Source organism: Oryzias latipes, chromosome 6 (assembly GCF_002234675.1).
Source record: "Oryzias latipes chromosome 6, ASM223467v1".
In the NCBI taxonomy this organism is placed as follows: Eukaryota; Metazoa; Chordata; class Actinopteri; order Beloniformes; family Adrianichthyidae; genus Oryzias; species Oryzias latipes.
The window spans coordinates 31,534,209-31,554,834 of NC_019864.2; the positions used below are offsets into that span (position 1 = coordinate 31,534,209).

General features: G+C 59.3%; 1 protein-coding gene across 2 annotated transcripts in view; it reads left to right on the forward strand.

The window, feature by feature from the left end:
• The window catches only part of LOC101171478 (oxysterol-binding protein-related protein 5), a 34,724-nt gene extending 18,812 nt beyond the window's left edge, over nt 1-15,912 (forward strand). For both annotated transcript variants that reach the window (XM_023956172.1, XM_023956173.1), the window contains 14 exons: nt 7,381-7,582; nt 7,662-7,846; nt 8,043-8,124; nt 8,320-8,418; nt 8,490-8,586; nt 8,657-8,755; nt 8,919-9,016; nt 12,075-12,164; nt 12,248-12,384; nt 12,462-12,641; nt 12,709-12,832; nt 14,146-14,260; nt 14,338-14,440; nt 14,833-15,912. In XM_023956172.1, coding sequence (XP_023811940.1) covers nt 7,381-7,582; nt 7,662-7,846; nt 8,043-8,124; nt 8,320-8,418; nt 8,490-8,586; nt 8,657-8,755; nt 8,919-9,016; nt 12,075-12,164; nt 12,248-12,384; nt 12,462-12,641; nt 12,709-12,832; nt 14,146-14,260; nt 14,338-14,440; nt 14,833-14,965 — 1,744 coding nt within the window. In that variant the 3' untranslated portion in view covers nt 14,966-15,912. The remainder of the gene's footprint in view (nt 1-7,380; nt 7,583-7,661; nt 7,847-8,042; nt 8,125-8,319; nt 8,419-8,489; nt 8,587-8,656; nt 8,756-8,918; nt 9,017-12,074; nt 12,165-12,247; nt 12,385-12,461; nt 12,642-12,708; nt 12,833-14,145; nt 14,261-14,337; nt 14,441-14,832) is intronic.
• Nucleotides 15,913-20,626: the final 4,714 nt, after the last annotated feature.

The window sequence follows — 20,626 nt, forward strand, 5'->3', positions numbered from 1 at the left end:
CCTCACGCTCCCTCCGCCTCACGCCTTCTCCGCCTCACGCCTTCTCCGCCTCACGCCTTCTCAGCCTCACGCCTTCTCCGCCTCACGCTCCCTCCGCCTCACGCTCCCTCCGCCTCACGCTCCCTCCACCTCACGCTGCCTCCGCCTCACGCCTTCTCCGCCTCACGCCTTCTCCGCCTCGCGCTTCCTCCGCCTCGCGCTGCCTCCGCCTCACGGTTCCTCCGCCCCACGCTCTCTCCGCCTCACGCTGCCTCCGCCTCACGCTCCCTCCGCCTCACGCTGCCTCCGCCTCACGCTCCCTCCGCTTCACGCTCCCTCCGCTTCACGCTCCCTCCGCCTCACGCTCCCTCCGCCTCACGCTGCCTCCGCCTCACGCTCCCTCCGCCTCAAGCTCCCTCCGCCTCACGCTCCCTCCGCTTCACGCTCCCTCCGCCTCACGCTGCCTCCGCCTCACGCTGCCTCCGCCTCACGCTGCCTCCGCCTCACGCTCCTCCGCCTCAAGCTCCCTCCGCCTCACGCTGCCTCCGCCTCACGCTGCCTCCGCCTCACGCTCCCTCCGCCTCACGCTCCCTCCGCCTCACGCTCCCTCCGCCTCACGCTCCCTCCGCCTCACGCTCTCTCCGCCTCACGCTGCCTCCGCCTCACGCTCCCTCCGCCTCACGCTCCCTCCGCTTCACGCTCCCTCCGCCTCACGCTCCCTCCGCCTCACGCTCTCTCCGCCTCACGCTCCCTCCGCCTCACGCTCCCTCCGCCTCACGCTCCCTCCGCCTCACGCTCTCTCCGCCTCACGCTGCCTCCGCCTCACGCTGCCTCCGCCTCACGCTCCCTCCGCTTCACGCTCCCTCCGCCTCACGCTCCCTCCGCCTCACGCTCTCTCCGCCTCACGCTCCCTCCGCCTCACGCTCCCTCCGCCTCACGCTCCCTCCGCCTCACGCTCCCTCCGCCTCACGCTCTCTCCGCCTCACGCTGCCTCCGCCTCACGCTCCCTCCGCTTCACGCTCCCTCCGCCTCACGCTCCCTCCGCCTCACGCTCTCCTCCGCCTCACGCTGCCTCCGCCTCACGCTCCCTCCGCCTCACGCTGCCTCCGCCTCACGCTCCCTCCGCCTCAAGCTCCCTCCGCTTCACGCTCCCTCCGCTTCACGCTCGCTCCGCCTCACGCTCCCTCCGCCACACGCTCCCTCCGCCTCATGCTCCCTCCTCCTCATGCTCCCTCTGCCTGACGCTCCCTCCGCCTCACGCTCCCTCCGCTTCACGCTCCCTCCGCCTCACGCTCCCTCCGCCTCACGCTCTCTCCGCCTCAACGCTCCCTCCGCCTCACGCTCCCTCCGCCTCACGCTCCCTCCGCCTCACGCTCCCTCCACCTCACGCTGCCTCCGCCTCACGCTCTCTCCGCCTCACGCTGCCTCCGCCTCATGCTCCCTCCTCCTCATGCTCCCTCTGCCTGACGCTCCCTCCGCCTCACGCTCCCTCCGCCTCACGCTCCCTCCGCCTCACGCTCCCTCCGCCTCACGCTCTCTCCGCCTCACGCTCCCTCCGCCTCACGCTCCCTCCGCCTCACGCTCCCTCCGCCTCACGCTGCCTCCGCCTCATGCTCCCTCCTCCTCATGCTCCCTCTGCCTGACGCTCCCTCCGCTTCACGCTCTCTCCGCCTCACGCTCCCTCCGCCTCACGCTCCCTCCGCCTCACGCTCCCTCCACCTCACGCTGCCTCCGCCTCACGCTCTCTCCGCCTCACGCTGCCTCCGCCTCATGCTCCCTCCTCCTGATGCTCCCTCTGCCTGACGCTCCCTCCGCCTCACGCTCCCTCCGCCTCACGCTCCCTCCGCCTCACGCTGCCTCCGCCTCACGCTCCCTCCGCCTCAAGCTCCCTCCGCCTCACGCTCCCTCCGCTTCACGCTCGCTCCGCCTCACGCTCCCTCCGCTACACGCTCCCTCCGCCTCACGCTCTCTCCGCCTCACGCTGCCTCCGCCTCACGCTCCCTCTGCCTGACGCTCCCTCCGCCTCACGCTCCCTCCGCCTCACGCTCCCTCCGCCTCACGCTGCCTCCGCCTCACGCTCCCTCCGCCTCAAGCTCCCTCCGCCTCACGCTCCCTCCGCTTCACGCTCGCTCCGCCTCACGCTCCCTCCGCTACACGCTCCCTCCGCCTCATGCTCCCTCCTCCTCATGCTCCCTCTGCCTGACGCTCCCTCCGCCTCACGCTCCCTCCGCTTCACGCTCCCTCCGCCTCACGCTCCCTCCGCCTCACGCTCTCTCCGCCTCACGCTCCCTCCGCCTCACGCTCCCTCCGCCTCACGCTCCCTCCACCTCACGCTGCCTCCGCCTCACGCTCTCTCCGCCTCACGCTGCCTCCGCCTCATGCTCCCTCTGCCTGACGCTCCCTCCGCCTCACGCTCCCTCCGCTTCACGCTCCCTCCGCTTCACGCTCCCTCCGCCTCACGCTCCCTCCGCTTCACGCTCCCTCCGCCTCATGCTCCCTCCTCCTCATGCTCCCTCTGCCTGACGCTCCCTCCGCCTCACGCTCCCTCCGCTTCACGCTCCCTCCGCCTCACGCTCCCTCCGCCTCACGCTCTCTCCGCCTCACGCTGCCTCCGCCTCACGCTCCCTCCGCCTCACGCTCCCTCCGCCTCACGCTCCCTCCGCCTCAAGCTCCCTCCGCCTCACGCTCCCTCCGCCTCAAGCTCCCTCCGCCTCACGCTCCCTCCGCCTCACGCTCCCTCCGCCTCACGCTCTCTCCGCCTCACGCTGCCTCCGCCTCACGCTCCCTCCGCCTCAAGCTCCCTCCGCCTCACGCTCCCTCCGCCTCACGCTGCCTCCGCCTCACGCTCCCTCCGCCTCAAGCTCCCTCCGCCTCAAGCTCCCTCCGCCTCACGCTCCCTCCGCCTCACGCTGCCTCCGCCTCCCGCTCCCTCCGCCTCAAGCTCCCTCCGCCTCACGCTCCCTCCGCCTCACGCTCCCTCCGCCTCACGCTCTCTCCGCCTCACGCTGCCTCCGCCCCACGCTCTCTCCGCCTCACGCTGCCTCCGCCTCACGCTCCCTCCGCCTCACGCTGCCTCCGCCTCACGCTCCCTCCGCCTCACGCTCCCTCCGCCTCACGCTGCCTCCGCCTCACGCTCCCTCCGCCTCAAGCTCCCTCCGCCTCACGCTCCCTCCGCCTCACGCTCTCTCCGCCTCACGCTCTCTCCGCCTCACGCTCCCTCCGCCTCAAGCTCCCTCCGCCTCACGCTCCCTCCGCCTCACGCTCTCTCCGCCTCACGCTGCCTCCGCCCCACGCTCTCTCCGCCTCACGCTGCCTCCGCCTCAAGCTCCCTCCGCCTCACGCTCCCTCCGCTTCACGCTCCCTCCGCCTCACGCTCCCTCCGCCTCACGCTGCCTCCGCCTCACGCTCCCTCCGCCTCAAGCTCCCTCCGCCTCACGCTCCCTCCGCTTCACGCTCCCTCCGCCTCACGCTCCCTCCGCCTCACGCTCTCTCTCCGCCTCACGCTGCCTCCGCCTCACGCTCCCTCCGCCTCACGCTGCCTCCGCCTCACGCTCCCTCCGCCTCAAGCTCCCTCCGCCTCACGCTCCCTCCGCTTCACGCTCCCTCCGCCTCACGCTCCCTCCGCCTCACGCTCTCTCCGCCTCACGCTGCCTCCGCCTCACGCTCCCTCCGCCTCACGCTGCCTCCGCCTCACGCTCTCTCCGCCTCACGCTGCCTCCGCCTCATGCTCCCTCCTCCTCATGCTCCCTCTGCCTGACGCTCCCTCCGCCTCACGCTCCCTCCGCTTCACGCTCCCTCCGCCTCACGCTCCCTCCGCCTCACGCTCTCTCCGCCTCACGCTCCCTCCGCCTCACGCTCCCTCCGCCTCACGCTCCCTCCGCCTCACGCTCCCTCCGCCTCACGCTCTCTCCGCCTCACGCTGCCTCCGCCTCATGCTCCCTCCTCCTCATGCTCCTCTGCCTGACGCTCCCCCTCCGCCTCCCTCACGCTCCTCCGCCTCACGCTCCTCCGCCTCACGCTCCCTCCGCCTCACGCTCCTCCGCCTCACGCTCCCTCCGCCTCACGCTCCTCCGCCTCACGCTCCTCCGCCTCACGCTGCCTCCGCCTCATGCTCCTCCTCCTCATGCTCCCTCTGCCTGACGCTCCCTCCGCTTCACGCTCTCTCCGCCTCACGCTCCCTCCGCCTCACGCTCCCTCCGCCTCACGCTCCCTCCACCTCACGCTGCCTCCGCCTCACGCTCTCTCCGCCTCACGCTGCCTCCGCCTCATGCTCCCTCCTCCTGATGCTCCCTCTGCCTGACGCTCCCTCCGCCTCACGCTCCCTCCGCCTCACGCTCCCTCCGCCTCACGCTGCCTCCGCCTCACGCTCCCTCCGCCTCAAGCTCCCTCCGCCTCACGCTCCCTCCGCTTCACGCTCGCTCCGCCTCACGCTCCCTCCGCTACACGCTCCCTCCGCCTCACGCTCTCTCCGCCTCACGCTGCCTCCGCCTCACGCTCCCTCTGCCTGACGCTCCCTCCGCCTCACGCTCCCTCCGCCTCACGCTCCCTCCGCCTCACGCTGCCTCCGCCTCACGCTCCCTCCGCCTCAAGCTCCCTCCGCCTCACGCTCCCTCCGCTTCACGCTCGCTCCGCCTCACGCTCCCTCCGCTACACGCTCCCTCCGCCTCATGCTCCCTCCTCCTCATGCTCCCTCTGCCTGACGCTCCCTCCGCCTCACGCTCCCTCCGCTTCACGCTCCCTCCGCCTCACGCTCCCTCCGCCTCACGCTCTCTCCGCCTCACGCTCCCTCCGCCTCACGCTCCCTCCGCCTCACGCTCCCTCCACCTCACGCTGCCTCCGCCTCACGCTCTCTCCGCCTCACGCTGCCTCCGCCTCATGCTCCCTCTGCCTGACGCTCCCTCCGCCTCACGCTCCCTCCGCTTCACGCTCCCTCCGCTTCACGCTCCCTCCGCCTCACGCTCCCTCCGCTTCACGCTCCCTCCGCCTCATGCTCCCTCCTCCTCATGCTCCCTCTGCCTGACGCTCCCTCCGCCTCACGCTCCCTCCGCTTCACGCTCCCTCCGCCTCACGCTCCCTCCGCCTCACGCTCTCTCCGCCTCACGCTGCCTCCGCCTCACGCTCCCTCCGCCTCACGCTCCCTCCGCCTCACGCTCCCTCCGCCTCAAGCTCCCTCCGCCTCACGCTCCCTCCGCCTCAAGCTCCCTCCGCCTCACGCTCCCTCCGCCTCACGCTCCCTCCGCCTCACGCTCTCTCCGCCTCACGCTGCCTCCGCCTCACGCTCCCTCCGCCTCAAGCTCCCTCCGCCTCACGCTCCCTCCGCCTCACGCTGCCTCCGCCTCACGCTCCCTCCGCCTCACGCTGCCTCCGCCTCACGCTCTCTCCGCCTCACGCTGCCTCCGCCTCATGCTCCCTCCTCCTCACGCTCCCTCCGCCTCACGCTCTCTCCGCCTCACGCTGCCTCCGCCTCACGCTCCCTCCACCTCACGCTGCCTCCGCCTCACGCTCTCTCCGCCTCACGCTGCCTCCGCCTCATGCTCCCTCCTCCTCATGCTCCCTCTGCCTGACGCTCCCTCCGCCTCACGCTCCCTCCGCTTCACGCTCCCTCCGCTTCACGCTCCCTCCGCCTCACGCTCCCTCCGCTTCACTCCCCCTCCGCCTCATGCTCCCTCCTCCTCATGCTCCCTCTGCCTGACGCTCCCTCCGCCTCACGCTCTCTCCGCCTCACGCTGCCTCCGCCTCACGCTCCCTCCGCCTCACGCTCCCTCCGCCTCACGCTGCCTCCGCCACACGCTCTCTCCGCCTCACGCTGCCTCCGCCTCACGCTCCCTCCGCTTCACGCTCCCTCCGCTTCACGCTCCCTCCGCCTCATGCTCCCTCCTCCTCATGCTCCCTCTGCCTGACGCTCCCTCTGCCTGACGCTCCCTCCGCCTCACGCTCTCTCCGCCTCACGCTCCCTCCGCTTCACGCTCCCTCCGCCTCATGCTCCCTCCTCCTCATGCTCCCTCTGCCTGACGCTCCCTCTGCCTGACGCTCCCTCCGCCACACGCTCTCTCCGCCTCACGCTGCCTCCGCCTCACGCTCCCTCCGCCTCACGCTCCCTCCGCCTCACGCTCCCTCCGCCTCACGCTCCCTCCGCCTCACGCCTTCTCCGCCTCACGCTCCCTCCGCCTCACGCTGCCTCCGCCTCACGCTCCCTCCGCCCCACGCTCCCTCCGCCTCACGCTCCCTCCGCCTCACGCTCTCTCCGCCTCACGCTTCCTCCGCCTCACGCTGCCTCCGCCTCACGCTTCCTCCGCCTCACGCTGCCTCCGCCTCACGCTTCCTCCGCCTCACGCTGCCTCCGCCTCACGCTGCCTCCGCCTCACGCTGCCTCCGCCTCACGCCTCCTCCGCCTCACGCATTCTCCGCTTCACTCCTTCTCCGCCTCACGCCTTCTCCGCTTCACCCTTCCTCCGCCTCACGCTCCCTCCGCCTCACGCCTTTTCAGCCTCACCCTTCCTCCGCCTCACGCTTCCTCTCGACCTGCATTGTTTTTCTGCTGGAAGCTGCTCTTTCTCAGACCTGAACTGTGCTCCTCCTCAGTCCAGACTCCGGTCCTGCTGTTAAACATTGTCAGTCAGTCGCTCTGCTGTTTGCACGCCTCCCTCTGCTCCTCCCAGCCCCCATCCTCATACCAGCCATCTGCCTGTCCTCCCCAGTAACTCCTCCTTTTCTCTGAGCCAATCAGAGTGCTCTGTCCGGTCACATGACAGACAGAGGAGCAGAAAAAAAAGTGAGCACCACCCAAAGGACAGCGCAGCCACAGCATGCTGACGCGCATGCATGATTGCACGCCGCCACACGCACAGCTTTCAGGAAGCAGGTATGAGGAAGGAGGAAGCTGTGGGGAGCTGTTGCTGCTCCGGGAGCTTTCTGTAGACGTTTGTCGTTTCTGGCAGGGAAGAATCTCAGCTACAGGTAGGCGGCTGCATGTATGCGGCGGCTGCAGGTATGCGGCGGCTGCAGAAAGCCGCTGCTGCGGTCTGTGAATAGATCCACATCAGCCTGTGGATGATCTGCAGCCGGTCGATCTGGTCCGTCTGGTCTTTGTCTGAAATTCTCTGTTGTGAAGGAAGTTGAGTTTCTGCTTCTGTAATGTAACTCGCCGTTTTCAGATCCGTTGAAAGTGCAGGTGAGGTCTGAAATGGCGGTGCCTCTTTGTTGGTTTGGTGGTTTCTGTGTTTTTACCGTGTGGACGATGTCTGGACCTGACTGGCCTGAGCAGAAGGTCGGCTGTGGTCCTGGTCGGTCGGTCGGCGGGAACACGGGAGACTCTGTCCTGTCGTAGAAACTCTGCCGTTCCCCCCGGAGCTGGGGTCCAGCGTCCGGCTCTCAGGTGTGGTTTCTCTGTGTCTTTGGAAGGCTGAGCGACGGCGGGCACCACATGGAGAACGACGGCTTTTCCGACAAATCCGAGCGCGAGCTGCACGACGACTGGGACGCCACCGCCGAGGAAAACGGCGGGCGGCTGACGGAGGAGAGCGACATGGAGCAGTCGGAGGAGACGCCTCCTCCTCCGCCTTCTACGGCCTACGAGGAGCAGAGCACGGAGGATATCGCAGAGGTACCTGTACCTCCGTCCCAGCCGGGCCGGGCTCTTCCACGACAGCGTCTTTCATCCATCTGTCCATTTGCTCCTTCAGGCCGGGGAGGGGTCCCAGGTGGAGACGGTGTCTGAGGAGAACAAAGGTCTGATCTGGGGTCTGCTGAAGCAGCTGCGGCCGGGCATGGACCTGTCCAAGGTGGTGCTGCCCACCTTCATCCTGGAGCCGCGCTCCTTCCTGGACAAGCTGTCGGACTACTATTACCACGCCGACCTGCTGTCCCAGTCAGTGCTTCCGATGGGCGGGGCCAAAGCCTGGGGGGGGGGTCCATCTCTGCACATTTTCAAAGGAATATTTACATTTCTAATCAGTGAAATGTCTGTAGAACCTCCAGAGCCCCCCGAGCGGCTTCCTGTCTAGATGACCCACAGTCTGGGTCCGGGTGGGGTTTTCATGTGAGACATGTGGACTTTGTTTCAGAGCGGCTCTGGAGGAGAGCGCCTATGGGCGGATCAAAACGGTGCTGAGATGGTACCTGTCCGGGTTCTACAAGAAGCCCAAGGTGAGGGTTCTCCTGGACCGGAGTCCGGTTTGGTTCTGGATCAGGTCTCAGGTCTCCTTTCTTTGTTCCTGTACAATGACTCAGCAGAAAACCTGATCCTCCGTCAATGACTCAGCGTTTCTCTGACGGGAAAACCCGCTCTGTGGGTTTAGAACTTCCCGTAAAGCTGAGGAACTGAAAGGTTCTCCTTTTCAGGGTCTGAAGAAGCCGTACAACCCCATCCTGGGGGAGACGTTCCGCTGCTGCTGGCTCCACCCCCACACGGACAGCTGCACCTTCTACATAGCCGAGCAGGTGAGAGCCCGGCAGCAGGCGGTCAGAACCCGACCCGCTGATCCCCCTCACAAAGTTCTTCTGCCCCTCAGGTGTCCCACCACCCCCCCATCTCTGCTTTCTACGTCTGCAACCGGAAGGACGGCTTCTCCATCAGCGGAAGCATCCTGGCCAAGTCCAAGTTCTACGGTACCGAGGTTCTTCAGCCGGCAGGTTCTTCTGGGCCGAGCTCAGAACACTCACTCACCTGTTCCCACAGGTAACTCGCTGTCCGCGGTTCTGGACGGCCGAGCCCGGCTGCTGTTCCTGAGCAGGGAGGAGGAGTACATCATCACCATGCCCTACGCCCACTGCAAAGGTGCCCCCCCTCAGGACCAGTGTGTTGATGTGAAGCTGCTGACAGAAGGCCATGGGGGGGTTGAGGAGGGTCAGGTTTTCTCAGGAACCTGGAGATGCCCCTCCCCCCGTCCAGATCCGGCTTTGGGGGTTGGGTTGGTGACGTCTCTCCTGCTCTGCTGCAGGGATCCTGTACGGCACCATGACCCTGGAGCTGGGGGGCAAAGTCACCATCGAGTGTGAGAAGACCAGATGTTCCTCTGAGCTGGAGTTCAAGCTGAAGGTTGGTCTCTGAGCAGAAACACCAGGGGCTCTGCGGGGTAACAGGGGCTCTGCGGGGTAACAGGGGCTCTGCGGGGTAACAGGGGCTCTGCGGGGTAACAGGGGCTCTGCGGGGTAACAGAGGCTCTGCGGGGTAACAGAAGCTCTGCGGGGTAACAGAGGCTCTGCGGGGTAACAAGGGCTCTGCGGGGTAACAGAGGCTCTGCGGAGTAACAGGGGCTCTGCGGGGTAACAGAGGCTCTGCGGGGTAACAGAGGCTCTGCGGGGTAACAGAGGCTCTGCGGGGTAACAGGGGCTCTGCGGGGTAACAGAGGCTCTGCGGGGTAACAGGGGCTCTGCGGGGTAACAGGGGCTCTGCGGGGTAACAGGGGCTCTGCGGGGTAACAGAGGCTCTGCGGGGTAACAGGGGCTCTGCGGGGTAACAGGGGCTCTGCGGGGTAACAGGGGCTCTGCGGGGTAACAGAGGCTCTGCGGGGTAACAGAGGCTCTGCGGGGTAACAGGGGCTCTGCGGGGTAACAGAGGCTCTGCGGGGTAACAGGGGCTCTGCGGGGTAACAGGGGCTCTGCGGGGTAACAGGGGCTCTGCGGGGTAACAGGGGCTCTGCGGGGTAACAGAGGCTCTGCGGGGTAACAGAAGCTCTGCGGGGTAACAGAGGCTCTGCGGGGTAACAGGGGCTCTGCGGGGTAACAGAGGCTCTGCGGAGTAACAGGGGCTCTGCGGGGTAACAGAGGCTCTGCGGGGTAACAGAGGCTCTGCGGGGTAACAGGGGCTCTGCGGGGTAACAGGGGCTCTGCGGGGTAACAGGGGCTCTGCGGGGTAACAGGGGCTCTGCGGGGTAACAGAGGCTCTGCGGGGTAACAGGGGCTCTGCGGGGTAACAGGGGCTCTGCGGGGTAACAGGGGCTCTGCGGGGTAACAGAGGCTCTGCGGGGTAACAGAGGCTCTGCGGGGTAACAGAGGCTCTGCGGGGTAACAGGGGCTCTGCGGGGTAACAGGGGCTCTGCGGGGTAACAGGGGCTCTGCGGGGTAACAGGGGCTCTGCGGGGTAACAGGGGCTCTGCGGGGTAACAGGGGCTCTGCGGGGTAACAGGGGCTCTGCGGGGTAACAGAGGCTCTGCGGGGTAACAGGGCTCTGCGGGTTAACAGGGCTCTGCGGGGTAACAGGGGCTCTGCGGGGTAACAGGGGCTCTGCGGGGTAACAGGGGCTCTGCGGGGTAACAGAGGCTCTGCGGGGTAACAGAGGCTCTGCGGGGTAACAGAGGCTCTGCGGGGTAACAGGGGCTCTGCGGGGTAACAGGGGCTCTGCGGGGTAACAGGGGCTCTGCGGGGTAACAGAGGCTCTGCGGGGTAACAGGGGCTCTGCGGGGTAACAGGGGCTCTGCGGGGTAACAGGGGCTCTGCGGGGTAACAGGGGCTCTGCGGGGTAACAGAGGCTCTGCGGGGTAACAGAGGCTCTGCGGGGTAACAGGGGCTCTGCGGGGTAACAGGGGCTCTGCGGGGTAACAGGGGCTCTGCGGGGTAACAGGGGCTCTGCGGGGTAACAGGGGCTCTGCGGGGTAACAGAGGCTCTGCGGGGTAACAGAAGCTCTGCGGGGTAACAGAGGCTCTGCGGGGTAACAGGGGCTCTGCGGGGTAACAGAGGCTCTGCGGAGTAACAGGGGCTCTGCGGGGTAACAGAGGCTCTGCGGGGTAACAGGGGCTCTGCGGGGTAACAGGGGCTCTGCGGGGTAACAGAGGCTCTGCGGGGTAACAGAGGCTCTGCGGGGTAACAGGGGCTCTGCGGGGTAACAGGGGCTCTGCGGGGTAACAGGGGCTCTGCGGGGTAACAGGGGCTCTGCGGGGTAACAGAGGCTCTGCGGGGTAACAGGGCTCTGCGGGTTAACAGGGCTCTGCGGGGTAACAGGGGCTCTGCGGGGTAACAGGGGCTCTGCGGGGTAACAGGGGCTCTGCGGGGTAACAGGGGCTCTGCGGGGTAACAGGGGCTCTGCGGGGTAACAGAGGCTCTGCGGGGTAACAGAGGCTCTGCGGGGTAACAGGGGCTCTGCGGGGTAACAGAGGCTCTGCGGGGTAACAGAGGCTCTGCGGGGTAACAGAGGCTCTGCGGGGTAACAGGGGCTCTGCGGGGTAACAGGGGCTCTGCGGGGTAACAGGGGCTCTGCGGGGTAACAGAGGCTCTGCGGGGTAACAGGGGCTCTGCGGGGTAACAGGGGCTCTGCGGGGTAACAGGGGCTCTGCGGGGTAACAGGGGCTCTGCGGGGTAACAGGGGCTCTGCGGGGTAACAGAGGCTCTGCGGGGTAACAGAGGCTCTGCGGGGTAACAGGGGCTCTGCGGGGTAACAGGGCTCTGCGGGGTAACAGGGGCTCTGCGGGGTAACAGGGGCTCTGCGGGGTAACAGAAGCTCTGCGGGGTAACAGGGGCTCTGCGGGGTAACAGGGGCTCTGCGGGGTAACAGAGGCTCTGCGGAGTAACAGGGGCTCTGCGGGGTAACAGAGGCTCTGCGGGGTAACAGAGGCTCTGCGGGGTAACAGAGGCTCTGCGGGGTAACAGGGGCTCTGCGGGGTAACAGGGGCTCTGCGGGGTAACAGAGGCTCTGCGGGGTAACAGGGCTCTGCGGGGTAACAGGGGCTCTGCGGGGTAACAGGGGCTCTGCGGGGTAACAGGGGCTCTGCGGGGTAACAGAGGCTCTGCGGGGTAACAGGGCTCTGCGGGGTAACAGGGGCTCTGCGGGGTAACAGAGGCTCTGCGGGGTAACAGAGGCTCTGCGGGGTAACAGAGGCTCTGCGGGGTAACAGGGCTCTGCGGGGTAACAGGGGCTCTGCGGGGTAACAGGGGCTCTGCGGGGTAACAGGGGCTCTGCGGGGTAACAGGGGCTCTGCGGGGTAACAGGGGCTCTGCGGGGTAACAGGGGCTCTGCGGGGTAACAGGGGCTCTGCGGGGTAACAGGGGCTCTGCGGGGTAACAGGGCTCTGCGGGGTAACGGGGGCTCTGCGGGGTAACAGGGCTCTGCGGGGTAACAGAGGCTCTGTGGGGTAACAGGGCTCTGCTCTGCTCTTTGCAGCCCTTCCTCGGAGGTTCCAGCTCTGTCAATCAGATCAGCGGGAAGATCCTGGCAGGAGACGAGCTCCTGGCCACGGTGGATGGACACTGGGTGAGAGCGTGCGGCCTCTCTGCTCCTGGGCGGAGCCTCCTGCACGGCCACTCTGAACGTCTGGCTTTCTCTGCTTGAATCAGGACGGGGACGTCTTCATCAGTGAGAAATGCTCAGGCCAGAGGGAGCTGCTGTGGAGTCCCAGCCCCGAAATCCGCAGCAGGCGCCTGAAGAGACGAGTGGTCCAGATGGGCGAGCAGGAGGAGTTTGAGTCGGAAAGGTAAACCTGCTGTCAGGATGGGCAGAGCGGCAGCTGGTGGAGCGGGACGATCTGAAAGCTCTCTCTGTTCCATTAAGACTGTGGCAGCACGTGACCCAGGCTATCCTGGACCGGGACCAGGTGCAGGCCACCCAGGAGAAGTTTGTCCTGGAGGACGCTCAGCGAAAGGAAGCCAAAGAACGAGGAGACGTGCCCTGGACCCCCCGGTTCTTCCAGCAGGATCCTGTCACCTCTGAGTGGATCTACAAGCACACTGAGTAAGCAGCTGGCGTTTCCTCAGCGTGACCGCGGCCAGAATCCAACTCCCAGGGGTTTCTGTTGCAGCACCCGGCCCTGGGACCCGGAGCTCTGCCTGCTGCAGTTCGAAAAGGACGGCGTCATCCAGACGCAGCCGAGAAGCCAACACGTGGGTCTGACCTATGGCCACAGCTGGACCAGCCGGCACAAGGTGAACCGGTATCTCCATCCTTCCAGGTCCTCCAGCAACCGGCAGCCGCGTCTAGCTGCTGTTGTTGTTGGGATTCAAACCTTTTTCCGCTGTAGGATCCAGAGTGTCCCAAATACCCTTAGAGGAGGTCCTTGGAGCTCTGAGTCTGCAGAGCCTCAAGAATGGACTTCAGCTTCACAGGGAAACTACTTTAGTCAGACATGATCAAATCTGGAACCTGTGAGGAGTCCAGGTGGGACCACACCCCCACTGTAATCTGTGAGATGCTGGTCTTGCTGGATCTAGTCCAGAAGGATCTAGTCATGGTAAATCTGGTCCTGGTGGATCTAGTTCAGGGTAACCCTTGTGCTATCCTAGGCACTTTAATGTTGGGAATTGGGTCATCTAGACCCACTAGACAGAGCTCTGAACCTTTTTTCTTCAATGATTTGTGATCGGGCTGCACGGTGGCGCAGTGGTTAGTGCTCTTGCCTCACAGCAAGAAGGCCCCCGGTTCAAGTCCCAGCTGGGGGACGTGAAAAACAGAACATCAGTGGGGGGCCTTTCTGTGTGGCGTTTGCATGTTCTCCCCGTGCATGCGTGGGTTCTCTCCGGGGTCTCCGGCTTCCTCCCACCATCCAAAAACATGCTTCATAGGTTAATTGTCAACTCTAAATTGACCCTAGGTGTGAGTGCAGGAGTGAATGGGTGTGTGAGTGAGGACATTCTACCCTGCAACAAACTGGCGACTTGTTCAGGGTGTCCCCCCTGCCTTCGCCCACAAGTGGCCGGGATAGGCTCCGGCAGCCCCGTGACCCCGAAAGGGATAAAACGGTTAAGAAAATGAATGAATGAATGATTTGTGATCTTCACTGGTGTCCATGAATTACATGAAATCTTTCCACCTGATTCACCAGGTGGATCTAGTCCAGGTGGATCTGGTCCTTGTGGATCTAGTCCTGGTGGATCTGGTCCTGGTGGATCTAGTCCAGGTGGATCTGGTCCTTGTGGATCTAGTCTAGGTTGATCTGGTCCTTGTGATCTAGTCCAGGTGGATCTAGTCCTGGTGGATCTGGTCCAGGTGGATCTGGTCCTGATGGATCTGGTCCTTGTGGATCTAGTCCTGGTGGATCTGGTCCTGGTGGATCTAGTCCAGGTGGATCTGGTCTTTGTGGATCTGGTCCAGGTGGAAATAGTCATGGTGGATCTGGTCCTTGTGGATCTATTCCAGGTGGATCTGGTCCTGGTGGATCTAGTTCAGGTTAAGCTAGTCCAGGTGGATCTGTCATTTCTGTGTTTTTGTGCTGTGAGGTTAAAATCTACTCCGCCTCCAGGTGGCGCTGAATAGGAAGCACAGGAAGTCCAGCAGCCAGCCGTCCAGCTGCAGCCAAAACACGGAGAGCAGCAGCAGCACGTCGGAGCCCCCCCACGAGTCCTCCGACAACGAGGGTGAGACGCGTGTTTCTGCCGCCCCCTGCAGGCGGACCGTCCCGTCTCCATTCACCTGAGTCTGGTTGTGTCTGCAGATTTCCCGCAGCAGTGCATGGGCTGCAGCTCCCAGCTGAAGGACTTGGCTCAGATAGAAGCGTCCATCTCCTCCATCCACAGGACGCAGCAGGACATCCAGAGGTGACGCCGCTTTTCTGCTTCTCATTCATGTTCCGGGGCACCGTCGCCTTTTCCAGTGTTGGTTCTTTTTACGGCCCTTTGACGTCTAAGAATGGGTTAGACCAGAGAAGACACTAAGACTAGAGAGTCTCTCAGCCCTTTTTCCAGGTCCGAGTCTTATGGATCTTTGGTTGAGCGACTCGTGTTTCTGCCATTTCCCACATGGAAACGCTGTGAGAAACGGCTTTTAGTTTGTCTCCGGACAGGAAAAAGTAGAAACCAATGAACTCTATTCATAGGAATCGAACCTGCGGTCTGCAGGTCAGACTAGAGTCCAGACCTGAGTAGAATCAGTATCAGGTTTCCTGACTGACATGAGGGGCGGGGCTGAAGTTGTCGTCTTCTCCCTGCAGGAACCTGGTGGCGCTGAGTCAGCAGCTCTCCCATCAGAGGGCGAGCGACCACGGCGCCCTGACGGGTCGCCACTGCCTCGTCCTCTGCCTCCTGCTCCTCTCACAGCTCCTTCTCAACTACGTCTTCACCTGAGCCGACTCCTCTGGGAAGACCCCCCCAGCACTGGATTCAGACCCCCCCGAGAAAAGAAAGCACAGAATCAATGGGGGGGGGGACTTCATAGCAATAAACAGCCTGTCAGAGAGGAGCGGCTCCCCCCGGTGTAGCCGGACTGTAACAGCACCTCTGCACTTTGGACAGGAGGAGGAACGAGGAGTTTAGACAACTAGAAAAGACGGCGAGGAGGCGCGCCGCTCTGCCCGCTATCGCCTGCAATACTGTTCATGTGTGTTTACAGCGCCGCCACACCTGCTCCTCCACCGCTCCTCTCATCACCTGCTCTACTCCTCTCCTCTTCCACTCCAGATTCTGGGCCTTAACGCTGAAGCCAAAAGAGAGGAGGAGTCAAACGACCTTCTAGCAGATCCATCTTGTCCTTCATGGACGTCTGATTTCACTGTCGGCGCTGTTTGACCAAAAAAGTATTTTATGAAGGAGGCGCGATTGTTCACGTGTTTTTGTGCCCCGCCCCCTCACCACAGTGCATTTCACTAGAAGCAAGAATGGGAGGAGCCTAAAGAGAGGCGCCTGTGTGGAGGTCTGTGTGTTTTCCTGTCAGTCGGGGGCGGAGTCAGAATGTATTTATTGTATGAATCCCTCAGACGGTCTTCATCTGAATCATGGAGGACGCTCAGGTGTGAGCCCTCCAGTGTGTGTGTGTGTGTGTGTGTGTGATGCAGCACATTTTTGTGTGGTAACCATGACAATCACAGGGACACTGTCAGATGTTTCAGTCACGGCTTTCACACGGCGTGGAGCGCCTTGAACCACACCTCCCTCTGTGATTGTCTCTTTTTCTACTTCGCTGCCTTGGTGGGGGGAGGGGGGTTCTGCGTGCCACAGGTTTTTTGTCATGAGGAACCGAAATGTTCGAACACTCACACCTGTTAGACGTTCTGCAGTAAAATGTTTGAACCCGAGTGTGTCTGGTCGTCTGTGACGGTTCTGACGGGAACTGGATCCGGTCCAGTGAGGGACACCCCCCAAACGAAAATGGTTTGATCCAATTAAATTAGGTCAGTCGCTATTTTTTGTGAGATGGTCCATGTGGGACCAAGACGTCAGTAAGCAGTGATTGGTCCAAGTCGGTCTGATTCATTGTTTCTATGACAACCACTCAGCAATTAGGAGTGAGCTTGTTGGAAGGCCACACCCCTACCACGGGCTACAGGAAATCAAATGGTTTGGATGTGGAGACCAGCAGGCTCCACCTACTTTTTTGTGATTGGTCAGTTTATAACTTGAACTTCAGAAAGATATGAAAAAATGAGGATTATCAGGAGGATGTTAAAAAAAAAGGGGGCGGAGCCTCAGCAGCACCTGTCCTTTAGGGACAGAAACGACAACAGTTTGTCTCCACACATCTGGAAAGGTTGCCAGGTTTGTCGCTTATGAGAAAAAAAAGTCCCCAAGAGGGTTTGGAAAGATGCTGAGTCAGCATACTGCCCCGCCCCCACACACACACTCACTGTTCACTGGATCAATATGGCAAGCCAAAAGGGTCATAATATATTAGAAACTTAAAGGAATAGCCATAAACAATGTCATTTGACATGTTTTAAATCCATAATTCACGTCTGCATAGTTCAGTTTCAAGATGGGTGATAAAATCAGCGTTATTCTTCCTGAAAGAAAAAAAAAGGCTGTCTGGCATGTTTGAAAACACATTAAAACTGTTGCTTTTGAAACGAGAACAGAACCTCAAACGTGTCTGCGGACAGGAGCGGTTTTGGTTCGGACACTGAAGAATCCTGTTTTTCTAGGAGTTCAGGGGGGTCCAAGGGGGTATTCCAGAAGTCATGTTTAAACTAGCCTGACTTTGAGCCTGAACTCTGGCTGAAATCCGCCAGAACTTGTTTACTCTGGGTATGTCGGTTCCAAAAGACCGGATATGAGTTAGCGTAATTACGCTCCACTTGGTAACCCTGGGTTAACACACGTGCACAGCAGGTACATAAAGACATTCTCAATGGATCACAGATTTACGGAGTCACCATGGAAACGTGTGGAGAAAAAAAGAGAGGCTGTACTTCAGTGAGACGGAGATTTAAATGACGGCGTATGAAGATTATACGTCCATCAAAAAAGTAACACAGATGCATCATCAGCAAAAGAAAGAGTTTCTGCTTGGAGAAAAAGAACAAAATAAACGCACGAGTTTCTGATCTCATTTTCATTGTGACGCATACATATATATAACTTATCCAACGTAAATGAATTAATTCAATTGGTAACAAGTAATTGCATTAAAATTTATTCAACCTAGTTTCTTATATCTATCCAACTCAAATTTACATATTTATCCAACTAAATGTCATTTTAGTTGGATTTAGTAAACCCACGAGGATGAACTATTCCTCAAACATTTTTTCTTCATAAATTCTCCACCAGAGGGCGACATCGATCCTTTCTTCTCCCACTGACTCCGAAGCTGCAGAACTACTGCATCACTGATGTTTTACTACAACTTTCTACAAAATGTCACAAAAATAAGAAAACAATTCTTCTGCATTTCTGGTAAATCCAAAGAAAAGGTTGACGTTCAAAGAAGAAGAATCAAGTCAGGTCAAGAATTCATGGGTTATTTTGGAATCTTGTCAGATTTTCATGAATTTGTTGTTAGAAGAAAACAAAATGTTTCAAATGAGCTGCTGCTGCGTTTCAGCCAGAAAACACGGAAACATGTTCTGAGTGGAAAAGAGACTTTCAGGGCTGCATGTTAATCTCAGCATCCATGTCCCACAAACGGTTTGTGTCTGAAGGATGAAGCGTTCAAAGCTTTGTGGACTTTCTGGACTGGTTTCTTCATCAGAACTCGGTCCTGAGGACTAAACCATCAGCAGGGAACTCCAGCATGAACATCTACATTTCTGTAATGTAAGTTCCTCCTGAGAGTTTCTGGATTATCTTCAGGAGCTGAACTGGCCTGTAGGACGCCGGCCTAAAGGATTCATCATAAAAACCCAAACGTTCAGCTTCCTTTATTGCTGGATTAACCTGTCTCATGATCAAATCTAAGTCATAACGAGATAAGACGCATGTTTTTGAGTTTCAGAATGAATGATGATGTTTGAAGCTGCTGATAACACATCAAAACTGAAACGTCAGAAAGTTTGTGTTACAGCAACTTAGAGGCAGAATGACGGCACTACGGATGAATTTGGAAAATGCGATGACAAAAATACCTGCAGCCGCTCGGCGCTGAGAAACCATCCGAAGAAAAATGCCTTTCATGGAAATTCCAGTCGAGTTTGTTTCCGTCTGACTATGTCATTTAAATAAAGCTGTTTATTCAAAATCTGAAAGTTTTGTTTAAAAACCAAATGTACCTGAGTATAATCAGAAGTGAATCAGTAACTATGATACTCAAACTAACCAGTTACTTACTGTATAGGAGACAATAGAAGTTGACTCTACAGATACAGTCTAGCCTGAAGTCATTTCCACCCCCCCAGCAAAATCTGACAGGAAGTTTCTGTTATTCAACCACAAAGGTTCTTTTCAGTTGGGAATGATAGGAATGTCTCACAGGAAGTTCAAAAACGACCAGAAAAAGGTTTCATCGATAAAAGAAATGAGAACAAATGCTTTCAGGCTGGACCGCAGACTGATCCAATGTAGAACTGACTAGAACATCCAACAGTTTATTGCTGTACTGAATCCATAGCAGACACAGGAGGAGCAGGATTCAAATTAATGAGCTCTGATGACCTTTGACCTTTAGCAGGTAAAAAACAACCGTCTTTGACTTTGATCAGAATGATGCAGCCTCAGATCACTACACACCTGTGATGCCGTGACCAACATCTCCTTTAGGAAACATTTGCATGCAGATAATCTGAGGAACAGAAGATAATCTGAGGAACAGAAAATAATCTGAGGAACAGCAGATAATCTGAGGAACAGAAGATAATCTGAGGAACAGAAGATAATCTGAGGAACAGCAGATAATCTGAGGAAAAGAAAATAATCTGAGGAACAGCAGATAATCTGAGGAACAGAAGATAATCTGAGGAACAGCAGATAATCTGAGGAAAAGAAAATAATCTGAGGAACAGAAGATAATCTGAGGAACAGAAGATAATCTGAGGAACAGCAGATAAAACCAGGAACAGAAGATAATCTGAGGAACATCAGATAATCTGAGGAACATCAGATAAAACCAGGAACAGCAGATAATCTGAGGAACAGAAGATAATCTGAGGAGCAGCAGGTCACAGAGGTCTTTCCTAAACGCTGTTTTGGACGTTTGCTGTCGTTTTTAAATTTTGTGTTCAATAAATTCATCTCACTGATGAAAATCTGACTGAATCTTTGAAAAAAACGAATCCAGCTACAGATTTAACCAAACAAAGAACATATTTCTCTATTTTAGGCCAAAAAAAGTCGGACTTTCTTTGAAATAGAAAAAAAGTTTCAATGTGAATACAGCGTCTCTGTTCACAGATCTTCCCTTTAGGGTTTTTGTAGAGCTCCCCCCTCCGTTTTCTCAGGAATCGGCCCCCTCCTGGGTGTTCTCCTGCTGGGGGTGCAGCTGCACTGAGGTGTGTCTGCATGTTTTGGCTGAAGGATTGCTGGATTCAGGTTGGATGCGTGGGTTGAAGTCTGGATCAGACAAACGGAGCTCGGCTGAGAGGCGGGGGGCGGGCAGAGGCGAGGAACTTGCCCAGACTTGCCTTCAAACATGGCGGACAAAGTGCAGGGGGTTGGAGGAGGAAGGTCTCGGCTCTGCGGTTTGACAGCAGATCATGTCGGTGAACCCGTTTCTCTGCTGCCTGGAGGTCAGCTCCTTTCTAGAACTGTGGAACTTTCAAAGCTTCAGGATTTCTCGCCGCTGTCGGTCTCAGAAGAAAATTACTGCCTTGAACTTTTTAGGGATAAACTTTCATAAACTCTTGACCTTCATCCAACGTCCTTCTTCATGAGGAGAATCTGCTGCACTTTTCCTTCAGGCTGCTACACGTGGTCAGTTTTAGATCCATGTATGAGATGACATTTAGCTCCGACTGCTGGCGTTTCATGGCCTGTCACGGTCAACCATCATAAATAAAGCCACCAGCACCGTTGTATGGCTCGCTGACACTACCTGCCCCTGCCCTCACACCCCATTTTGACCCGCCCACAGGGGTAGAGCTGCCCCTCTGCCCCTCCCATCCTGTCCAGAGCTGCATGTGACAAATTCATTTTAAAAAAACAACACTATTTTCAAAATGGCGGTTTTCTGTCTGTTTTATCTCCATAGCAACCATTTTATTTATTGGTTGTCCGGGGGTGACGAACATGTCAACGTTATTTTTAGAAGAATCTGCAAAAGTACATTTTGGGAATTCCTTGGCAACAGATGTTTTCTATTAACCCCGCCAATTTTCCTTCTATGTTAACATTGTGTAATACTGTTTCGTTCATTTTTTTGTCTTTTTTTTTACTTGTCCTGTCCAACAGCTGGGCAGACAGATGAGAGCTGAGGGCCTCTTGTGTTGGACATATTTTACTTTAACAAGAGGGGTTATTAATCTTCAGACAAACCAGAGGTATCCGGCACCCAGGGACACGGACACCCCCCGGCTCAGGTGTGATGTGATCCCAGAGAGCTCAGGGATCCCTCAGCTTGAGTCATGTTTTACATTTTAACAA